The sequence below is a fragment of the Mobula birostris genome, chromosome 22, assembly GCF_030028105.1.
Source record: "Mobula birostris isolate sMobBir1 chromosome 22, sMobBir1.hap1, whole genome shotgun sequence".
NCBI lineage: Eukaryota > Metazoa > Chordata > Chondrichthyes > Myliobatiformes > Myliobatidae > Mobula > Mobula birostris.
This window is the reverse complement of record NC_092391.1, coordinates 25313868-25325534: the sequence shown is the minus strand read 5'-3', so window position 1 is coordinate 25325534 and position 11667 is coordinate 25313868. Positions and strand designations below refer to the sequence as shown.

The 11667-nt window shown below is 38.1% G+C and overlaps 1 protein-coding gene across 3 annotated transcripts in view; it reads right to left on the bottom strand.

Moving 5' to 3' along the window:
* Positions 1–11667, bottom strand: part of spout1 (SPOUT domain containing methyltransferase 1) — a 32092-nt gene that overhangs the window by 8855 nt on the left and 11570 nt on the right. For all 3 annotated transcript variants that reach the window (XR_011882833.1, XR_011882834.1, XM_072240384.1), the window contains exons 5-11: positions 9774–9863; positions 8235–8284; positions 5915–6045; positions 5483–5555; positions 3387–3485; positions 3186–3288; positions 1919–2066 (exon numbers count right to left, since the gene is read on the bottom strand). Coding sequence is in view for 1 of the 3 variants with exons in the window: in XM_072240384.1 (XP_072096485.1) it covers positions 1919–2066; positions 3186–3288; positions 3387–3485; positions 5483–5555; positions 5915–6045; positions 8235–8284; positions 9774–9863 (694 nt within the window). In the remaining 2 variants the exon portion in view is untranslated. The remainder of the gene's footprint in view (positions 1–1918; positions 2067–3185; positions 3289–3386; positions 3486–5482; positions 5556–5914; positions 6046–8234; positions 8285–9773; positions 9864–11667) is intronic.

The following is an 11667-nucleotide window of genomic DNA, read 5'->3' as shown; positions in this document are numbered from 1 at the left end:
CTGGAAAAGGGCAAAAAATATAATTTGCTATAAAATTCAATCTCTAAACATTGGAGATATTAGTCTTAATGGAGGGACTGGTGGGAAGGGCAAGCATTTATTCATAGGATGTAGGTAACTTAGGAAGGAAACACAAAGAAATATTAGGAGTATTCATGGGAATGTGGGTCATTAGCCTCTTAATCTAGTTTAAGCATTAAATTAAAGTTGATCGAGAACCTAGCTCCATATTCCTACCTATCCCGATAGCCCTTTGGTTAACAAAAATCTTTTAATCTCAGATTTATAATTACCCTTTTAGCATAATTCCTATTGGTGGATAAATTTGACTATCCTGTAGAAATATTTCCTTATTTCAATTGCAAAAAGTTTTAACTTTTGGATTAAGTTGACTAGTTTTGGACTCCCCAGTTAGATTATTGGCTACCCTATCAATTCCCCTTAAAATCTCAAAAAAATATCTATTTAAGCAGCCCCTCATCTTCTAAATTTCAGGGAATACTTCTTTAGTTTGTACAATCTCACTTCATATCTGATAAAAACTGCTATAATTCCAAGATCAATATATTCTCTTTAAGACTCCTTCAGTATAACTGCAGGAAAACACCTATTCCCCCCAAATTCAGGGTTGCCTAGATATAATATCCAAATTTTAACTTTCTTGTCGATTTCCTTTATCTGTGACATTTTAGTGATCAATGTACGAGGCCCATGTTGCTTTGTACTTCCACCACATTTAGCTTTTGACCGTTTAGCAAGTCTTAAGTCAAAGATGTGTGACTTTGAATTGGGGTACCCTGAAATCCATTTGCAATTTTGTCTACATTTCATCTAATGTACAAATTATTGCAAAGTAACACTGAAAACAATTTCACTTATCCTATCATCAAACTTGAATATAGTTTTTTAATCCCTTCATCTAAATTGTTTGTATGATGAATAGCTGTGTTCTCAATATACATCTTTGTGGGATATGATTAACCAACTGGAATATGTGTTACTACCCACTTTCTGTCACACAGCCAACTTCCTAGCCACAACAATTCAGCTTCAAATCATCAAGTCTCAATTTTATAGGCTAACTGTCTCTTATTTCTCGTCTTAGTTTCTAACTTAAGCAGAGTTGCAGACAAGTATTGAAGGTAGGTCACTTATCCACTGAGAATACTGCAACTTATAAAAAATAGATAAATTGTCAATATTCAAAAGCTTCAAATATCTGACAGACCCAAGCATCTAACTAAAAAGCAACACCCTTTTGGAAACTAGTAAAAGAAAACTTATTTAGCATAGTTAAGTTTAAAACATCAATATCATAACTTTTTGCATTTTAATTATACAGTTTATTCAAAGGCACAACAAACTGGGCCAGTGAAGGAAAAGGAGGAACTCAAGATATGAATATTTAGGGAGGAAAATTAAGGTGGTTCAGGCAGTTGCACCCACCCAACAGCCAGATAACAAATGGTGTGAGCTCACAATTAGTAAAACTAAAACCTAAGTTTCATTTCCTTCAATATATATTTCTTCTGGAGATATTCAGGCTGGTTTTGCACAAAATATTGCACTTAAAAAAAACTTTTTTTGAGAAAGGGCAGAACTCATTGAGATTGCATTACATGGAATATTAAAGCAGAAAGTAATTCTTAGCATCACCAAAACACTAGGTCACAATAACACATGCCATCAAATATATTAAAAGCCTTACTCTCTCTATGTAAACATATCTGCCAGGATTGATAATGTTAAATAACATAATAGTCTGAACTATTTTTCTGGATACTAATTAGGGACACTAATCTTTGTACAAAGGATGATAGTTAGGGATTAGAAGTGGGGAAGATGCTACCTAGATGTATTTAGTGTGTTGCCTGCCTACCAGTGAGATATTTGAGCCAAACATTCCTGAGAAACATACCTCAGTGCGGATGGTACGGCTGCCTTGACCAGGACAGGTGTTGAGATAGTGGTGAAAAAGGACACCGGGATCAGTAAGCTCGAGATTTTCGTCAGCGTCAACACTGGCCTCAAGTCCCTTAAGACCACCAAACACTATCAACATGTGCCTAACACAAGAGAAAAAAGATTACATGCAATAAGTTAAATTCTGTAAAAAGGATGAGAATGGAACAATGGCTCTCAATAATAAAACAAAAAAAAAGTGGAACATTTGAAAAAATACAGTTGTCATCTTAATAGACTGCAAACATCCTACAATATGCTGCAATACTATGCTGCTGCTGAAGATTGGTTGCTCGTAAGTGGGTTTGTATCTTAAGATTATAATAAAACTACAAAAGAGTCATATAATAACTTTTACTGTGAAATTCCCTCTGCAGATTAAGAATGATTGCATCCTTAGGAAAAGAAAATAAGCCGAAGTCCAATAGTAGGCTTTGAGGTGAACGAGTGTTTGAGATCATTATGTTCTGGCTCAGAGGGCACAGAAAATAAACCTTTAGGCAGAATAGGGAAATGGTGCTCCATGAGAATTGTGGAATCCAAAAGTAAATCTTACTGATATTGTACAGAGCTTTGATAAGACCCATTTTGGAATACCATGTCTGATTTTCCTTCACCTAAATGTTATACTTGCTTTGGAATTACTAAAATTGATTCCCAAGATGAAAAGCAGTTCTATGAAGTGTAACTAAGCATGATCAGTCCTGCCGAGAGGTCATAAGACTCTTAGATAGGCACACAGATGTAAGAAAAATGGAGGGTTATGGGCTATGTAGGAGGGAGGGGTTTGATTGATCATGAGTATGATTATATGGCTTGGCACATATAATCCCCTTTTTGTCCTCATCTGTGATTAGATCAGGGAACCTACAAATTGGAAGGGGTTAAGTCAGAGGAAGAAAGTGATGTTTCACAGTTACATTAAAAATAAGTGAGGGTAAATTTGATAATTACATCTTGCTAATAATACATCTCGGAGATGGTAGCACTGAAGGGTTCTATCACTTTTTGCTTTTGGGGATTATGTGACAGGAAAGTAGTAAACAAGAAAACTTAACAGATAAGAAACAAATCAAGAAAATCTACAGTCTGTGATTACAAATAAATTCTGTAGTAAATGACAATCAGCTGAGATAACATTATTAAATTAAAAAAAAATTCAGTAATCTGCAGCTGCTGGGAAGTAACAGATTAAAGGACAAGACCAACAGCTGACATCTTACCTGAATGAAGGAAGCGTAGTGCCGTCAACATTTGACCCTCGCTCAGATGTACCAATTGTAAGATCGTATCCATCTTCAAATGGGCACTCTGTAAATACAGCACCTACCGAACACAGATAGTCAGGGCTTTTCTCTTTTTTTTAAATTTTTGCCATTGGTTCAGTTACGTCATCAAGATTCAAACAAAGATTTAGAACTCACTGAGGCAAGAAGCAAGTCGAACTGTGTAACCCCAGTAAAGACCAGACTCCATCCGAGGAGCATGAGGCGCGACAACTCTACCCTTAATCATTTTGCTCTCTGAAAATATTGACAAGAACAACTTTCAGAATCACATAGACTGTCAATAAATTATATTTGTTTTTTAGGACATTGCATAAAAGGCATGGAGTGTGAAACAACTCACTATAGTAATTCGGGTGCAATAACTAAAATAACAAACTATTAAATTATAAATAACATGGGGGGGGGAGTAAAACTATGGAATCGAATGGCTTTTCATAATAGATCCTGTATTCTAATACACTACACCACTGGAAATAGAATTTACAAAGGAACATTAAGTGAGGTACTTAGCCCTCAAAATATGTTACACTATTCGATGAGATGGTTGACCTCAAAATTTCCTTTATCTGCCTTGACGCCATATTATTTTGGGATTTGGCAAAGAATCTATTGATCTTGTTTTTAAAATTATTAATTAAACTATGATCTCAAGCCTACTGTGGGAGTGATTCATATGTGTAAACACCCTCTGCCCAAAATGCTTCCCAAGAAACCTAGCTGTTGACTCCACACCAGTGGAAAATATTATCTTTACTACATTATTGATTCCTTTTCAAATTCTATTATTAATAATAATGAGGCAGCCTACAGAGAAGAAGTCATCACCCTGACACAGTGGTGTCAAGAAAACACCCTCTCCCTCAATGTCACAAAAACAAAGGAGCTGGTTGTGGACTACAGGAGGAATGGAGACGGGCTAACCCCTATTGACATCAATGGATCTGGGGTTGAGAGGGTGAACAGCTTTAAGTTCCTCGGCATAAACATCACCGAGGATTTCACATGGTCTGTACATACTGGCTGGTGGTGAAAAAGGTACAACAGTGCTTCTTTCACCTCAGACAGTTGATGTAGTAAGGGCCTCCAAATTCCAAGAGCTTTCTATAGGGGCACAATTGAGAGCATCCTGACTGGCTGCATCACAGCCTGGTATGGGAACTGCACTTCCCTCAATCGCAGGACTCTGCAGAGAGTGGTGCGGACAGCCCAGCACATCTGTAGATGTGAACTTCCCACTATTCAGGACATTTACAAAGACAGGTGTTTAAAAAGGGCCCTAAGGATCATTGGAGACCCGAGTCACCCCAACCACAAACTAACTGTTACAGCTGCTACCATCCAGGAAATGGCACCGCAGCATAAAAGTCAGGCCCAACAGGCTCTGGGACAGCTTCTTCCACCAGGCCATCAGACTACTTAATTCATTCTGAAACAACTGTATTTCTGTTGTATTGACTATCCTGTTGTACATACTATTTATAATAAATTGCACATTGCAGATTTAGACGGAGATGTAAAGACTTTTACTCATGTATATGAAGGATGTAAGTAATAAAGTCAAATCAGTTCAATCTATTAGCCTAATCAATTCACTCCATTGAAGTTCCAGTTTTGCAAGCCTTATGTATGATCTTGCCATATAACTTAGGTTAAACTTGGGACTGCTCTCTTTTAGTTCAAATTCTCCTTTGAAAAGCAAGGTGACAGAACCAAAGCAGAACCAACAAGTTGCTGGGTGGTCTGGGACCTTTTCAACTGTCCTAGTACACCGTCTTCATAAAATTCAGAGACTCCTCTCCACAAATGAGTTCATTTGCCACTAATATAACTGTAAAAAAAGGTCCCGAGTTCAAATCCAGCCAGCTCCCCTGCACGCTTTCCATCCGTGCTGGGTTACGAGCTGGTGATCCCTTTGGAAACTCACCCGGCAGAAGGCAATGGCAAACCACTGCTGTAACTTGCCTCGTACGCGGTTCCCCACTACGTCAGAGAGGCGTGGAGGGAAATCGTCCGCTAACTGGAGAAACTCCGGAGGCGACATACCTTTCCTTTCCTACTATATTCAACAGTCAAAGGAATACTGTAATGATTTACAAAGTTATTGTCCCTTCTTACACTACAGCTACAACAACCAAGGAATACTTCAGGAAAGTAAAACATTTTTTTCCATCATTATAGCCATTTTAAGTTTAATTACTACAAATATAACCAACATATCCTGATCTTTTTACCTGGATTTTCATTCTTGAGTAATTGAACTGTTACACGGAGGCCAGCTTGAAGACATCTGTCAATCTGTACATCCTAATTTAAATTAGGAAAGTAAATAATGAAAAATTCCAGTGAAATGATCTCATGGAGCAAAGTTGATCAAACAAAAGGAAGATGTTTTTGCAGACAGAAGAGTGGGACTATTTAGACTGTTCTTTCAAAGAATTAGATTTAAGGAAGCAATTGGCTTCCTTTTACACTGGATCATATTACTTGATTTGACTACAAGATATGACTACTCATTAGCATGACCAACTTACAATCTGATCAGGAACTTACTTAGATCTCCTGCCAACATTTACGAATGATGCACTGAATGTAATCTTTAATGCTGTATTTGTATTCAAATCACAAATCAGTACTTGGATGAATATAGATCCTTGTATACAAACCTTTTTCATGCCACAATTAACAAATGATCCTTTGTTAGGCTTAGAAGGCTTATCAACAACCACTCCCTCCCGATATTCTGAATCTTCATCAATTCTCATATGGTGTGGGCTGTCCAGTGGATTTAGGAGACCTAGAACACAATTTATAGAAATACAACCAAAAGAAAAATACTGTAAATCTGAAAGCACAGAATGATAGAAAAATGCAGCCGGTCAGACAGCATATGTGGAAAGCAAAATGTATCTGTTAATAAGAACTGAAAGAAGTTTGACCCCCGAGTCTTTAATATGCAGTATGAGCAGAGCAAGGAAAACAAGGAAAGGTCTGCATTGGTAGATGTTTTCTACTTGCCAGTGCTTACAGACTTATTTAAATCAAAGAGCAGATGAGGATGCCCGTCATCTCTATTTTGATTGTCTTCTCACTGCTTGTGTAACCTCTTGGTCCCTCCACCCAGGATCCAAGCAGATCTATTACAATTAGCAATTTACTGATCATTACAACACAGGACAGCAAGCCACTTTGCCCATTGAACTCATCTTTTTCTCCAACTCATATCCATCTTTTTGTTTATTCCTTCTGTCACTTGTCCACACTACACAATAATTTACGGCACCCAATTAATTTCCCACAATCTTTGGGCTAGGGAAGAAAACCAGTTGATCACAGGGATAATATGCAAACCGCAGATAGGCAGTAGCAGAGGCTAGGATTGAACCCAGATTCCTGGTATTAATAAAAATTGCATCCCACCGGAGGCAAATCCTTGCCTTTTGAAAAAACATTTGTCGATTCCAGTTTATAATCACCAAAATAGCAGCTTATGCAAGCTTTTCTAGTTTCTCAAAGTGAAATCTTTCCATTGTTTTCAAAACAAGTATTTAGAAATATCTATGAACTCCAAGTTTCACTAATGCAGAGTCTATGATACCCAGTATAGTTGGGTCTACCTTACTTCTGGTCTTAGTAGAGATGCTGCAGTTCATAGATCCAGTTGGTCATTTCTGATTTGTACTTCTTCGCCTTCTACCTCTGTTCCATTGCAAAGTCAGACAGCAATTTCTTTCTGTGCTCAAATCAACAATACTGAAAGGGCCACTGAGTTTATTGTTGTTGTACAATAAACTGAAGTAGTGCACAATGGGAACAAGAAAGGGCCCATTAGAATACACATTGAAGTCTGCGTTCAAAGTTAATAACCAGTAGATTACAGACAGTGAAATAAAGCTTCATAAAATGCCACAGCTGACCACTCTTTCAATATCCCCTCATCAGATGGAATTAAATCCTTGATTTAATATCTGTGTAAGTTAGCCACTTGAGGAAATGTGTGGTTTTCAACGAGGCCTTCACCCTTCAAGCCCTTGCCAGCCAAATAATTAGTTGAATTGCACCGGAAGCTCAGAAGGATACATGGTTTCCGGGGAAATAAACACAATATAAATTAAAGACAATTGACAGTAACATTTAAGTATTTGTTCTTTTTCCTTCACGTTTAGCTACTTGTAAATGTTTCTGTACCAGTCCATTCAACCATTCTAGGTGGTAGTGAGTTCCACAATGTAACGATCATGCAAGTCATTTCTCTTATTAATAACTAGAATTAAAATTAAGGATATAATGCTGAGGCTTTACAAGGCATTGGTCAGACTGCACTGGGAGTACAGTGAACAGTTTTGGGTACCTTATCAAAGAAAAGATCTGCTGGCATTGGAGGAGCTCAAGAAGAGGTTCACAAGAATGATTTTAGGAACGAAAGGTTAATGGACAAGGAGCATTTGATGGCCCTGGGGCTGTACTCACTGGAGTTTAGAAAAATAAGGGGGGATTTTCTTTGAAACATAGGATGTGGAGAGGATGTTTCTTATAGTGGAGGAGGGCGCAGCCTCAGAATGGAGGGATGTCCACTTGGGAGTAATTTCTTTACCACAGACAGCTGTTGAGGACAAGTCTTTGGGTATATTTAGGTGGAGGTTGATAAGTTCTTGATTAGTCAGGGTGTCAAAGGTTACAGGGAGAAGGCAGGAGAATGGGGTTGAGTGGGAAAATAAATCAGCCATGATGGAACGGCAGAAAATTTGATAGGCCAAATGCCCTGATTCTGCTCCTACTTTGTCGAGGTCTTATAACAAAACAGTAAAATAATTTATAAAGTTCTCTTATGACCAGCCCAAAATAATTTTTTGAGTAATGTAGGCAAATTAGCAGAAATAAAAGCAAAGTACTACGTACACAGAGAAGCATTGATATCCCTGGGATGCAAGGCACCCTCTCCATTTATGTGTTGCCGTCGTATATTATCATAACAGACCAGCTTACCTACAAAATGTAGATCCCGATGTTTTGGAAAGAAAGATTTCCTTAGGTACCTGGTTACAACCAAAGGAAGAGTCTTAGGTCATATAAAAAAGTAAAAAATTCTCTACATTGACCACAAAACCTGGGGGTGGTTTCTAAATGCTAAATAGCTCTATTGAATTTTATAACCAAGTGGGTTACTAGAGTGTGACGATAGGCTATATTTTAATGTGTACTGACAACATAGCATCAGTTCCTTAAGGTTGTCATAGCTGGGGGTGGGAGGGGATAGATGTTGGTACTGATGATAAGCTGTGGTTACCTATTAAGTGCTCCCATAACACATATCTCAAACAGCCTCTGATAATCGAGTCCAGCCCCCGGCAAACCATTTCTACTGATAGGAAAAGGGGCAAAGGCGGGTTACTGGCACATTAAAACCAGTAAATTCGGGCATATGGGTCTTGTTACCCCAGCTGGCAGCTCATCTAGAAGGAAAACTCTGATCTCAAACCTCTGGTGCCTTGCAGCTATACCCATTGATGGGGAAGGCTACGGGAGTAAACCCCAGGGAAATATCCAGAGCTAGAGTCCCTAAGGCAGTCCTATGTAGGTTTCAACATGGACTGGCAACTACTGTAGTGCCGCCAGTGCTAAACTGTATCAGTTTCTACCTTTGCTTTGGATTCATCAGATGTGTGGAGGGAGAGCTTGTTGCACGGGAAACAGCTTGATGTACATATCGTGCTGCCCTGGTTTGTGTACTGGCAGTGCTGCACCAACAATGTAGACAGCTAGGACACAACACCCATGGTTGATCCCAACCAACAGGGGTTCCTCCTAATGTAGAATCTCAATATTGGATACATTTTTGATAAGCCTTTCCTATGAGAAAGGTCTTGCACATCAGAAAGATCTTCTGAGTAAACTGAATACTAAGTATTAAACTACAAAGAATAGGACCTGGACAATGATCTCCATGAACTAATAAACTTCTCTCCATAAATGGTTAAAACAACTTTTAGTTAAACAAATTAGAATGCTTTTCATTCATTTTCTGTGCTCCAACTCACAAATTAATTTCTTAAAAGGTGTCTGCCTCTTTCAGCACCTAAAACTTTGAGCAATTCTAACTTACATCTTTTTGTTTAGCTCAGAATCAACTTTTGTCTGATTCCACTTCCAAGAAGAGCTTACGAGATGACTTGCTATAGTAAAGGATCTGCATAAATATACGCTGCTCTTGTTAAGGGACTACAGACTGACCGTTAGTTATGAACATCTGACTTACAGACACCCCTACACACAAACGAGTTCCTATATTATTAAATGTACTTGCATACATTCATTCCTACAAATGGCATAACCTGTTAGCCTCTCTTCTCTCTCTTCTTCCCTTTGAGTAATTATTCATTCTTACATGCTTTTGATGTTAGTCATTATAATACCATGGCAGAATGGTCAAAATAGCAAGTGATTTTTGTGTATTTTCTGACTAATGAACAAAAACAACCTATTTGTTTACTCCATGATGGCTATTTCTGCTCCAAAGTGACTCACTGTGGACATTCAAGGTACTGCAGAATCCGTGCAAGCTGCACACTGGCATGTCCCTTCTTTCCAATTCCATGGAATTCACCTTCCACGGTTCTGTAGTAACAAAGACAAGGCCCAATTTAATACTCAGTAATCAAAAACTTCCTTATTCCTTGTGTCTTCATCATGGTTATCACTTAGTATCATACAAATTAGTAACAAACACAACGATCTCCTTCAATACAAATGTCAAAAATTGAATTGCCATCATTTTTCAAACAGAAATTATCCTGAGTTTAAAACATCAAGGGCAGATTGGGTCAAGCTGTTCAAAATGTTAATAAGCTTAGAGAGTGTTGATACAGAAAACTATTTACTCTTGTGGGGTTATGCAGAACGACGATTAAAGTTACATTTACACTACTTATGAAGGTGATCAGAAACACACAATAAAATCTGTATCTCCTCCCTTAAAAATTCATAGATTGTAGGGTTTCATGAATCAGATCAGGTTTGGCAGGGTCTTTGTTGAGTAATTGTATCAAGAGACATGAGTTTAAAGGTAGATCAGTAGGTTTGATATACAGAAGTGCAGTGATATAAATGAATATTGGATCATGTTTTAGAATTAGAATTTTATTTCTTACATCCATCTCATTTTAGGCAATGAGTGGCCTACTGTTGTACCTTTGTTCATTTTTATACATACAGTTGCAAGAAAAAGTTTATAAATCCTTTGTAATTACCTGGTTTTCTGCATTAATTGCTCAAAAATGTGGTCTGATCTTCATCTAAGCCACAATAATAGACAAACACAATATGTCTAAACTAATAACATTCAAACAATTGTACTTCTTCTTGGCAATACTGAGTACACCATTTAACCAATCACAGTCCAGGTTCAAAGAAAGTATGTGAACTGCTACAAATGCCTTCTACAAAAGCTATTTGGAGTCAGGTGTTCCAACCAATGAGATCAGATTGGAGGTGTGGATTGTAGAGGTGGCCCACCCTATAAAAAAGACACACAAAGTCAGGTACCAACAGAGCCTTTTCTTCTCAAGAAAGATCTGTTTATGTACACCATGCCTCGATGGAAACAAGTTTCAGAGGACCTTAGAAGAATTGTAGAGATGCATGAAGCTGGAAAAGGCTACCAAAGCATTTCTAAAGACCTGAGTGTTCATCAGTCCACAGTAATAGAAATTGTCTATTCTGAGGAATTGAGAAATTGTCTGAGGAAATTCAAAACTATCACTACTCTCCCTAGGAGTGGGTGTCCTGCAAAGATCACACCAAGAGCACAAAGTGCAAATGCTATAGGAAGTGAAAAGGAACCCGAGGGTACAGCAAAGAACCTGCAGAAATCTCTAGAACTTGCTAAAGTCTTTGTTAGTGTGTCCACTATAAGCAAAACAACAAACAAAGATGGTGTTCATGGAAGGTCACCATGGAGGAAACTACTGCTTTCAAAAAAAAACATTTCTGCATGTCTCAAGTCTGCAAAAGACCACCTGGATGTTCCACGATGCCTCTGGAACAATGTTCAGTGGACAGAGGGGACAAGAGGTGAACTTTTTGGCAGAAATGCACATCGCTATGTTTGAAGGAAAAAGGGCACCACACACCAATACCAAAACCTCATCCTAACTGTGAAGCATGGTGGAAGGAGTACCATGGCTTGGGGCTGCTTTACTGCCTCGGGGCCTCACTGAGAGAGCAATGAATTCAAAATTGTATCAAGAGAATTTCAGGGTAGTGGTCCTTCACCTAAAGCTTAATAGAAATTGGATGATGCAACAAGACAATGATACAAAACACAAGAGTAAATCAACAACAGAATGGTTTAAAAAGAATAAAATTTGTGCTTTGGATCCAGACCTTAATGCAATTGAGACGCTGTGGCATGACCTGAAAA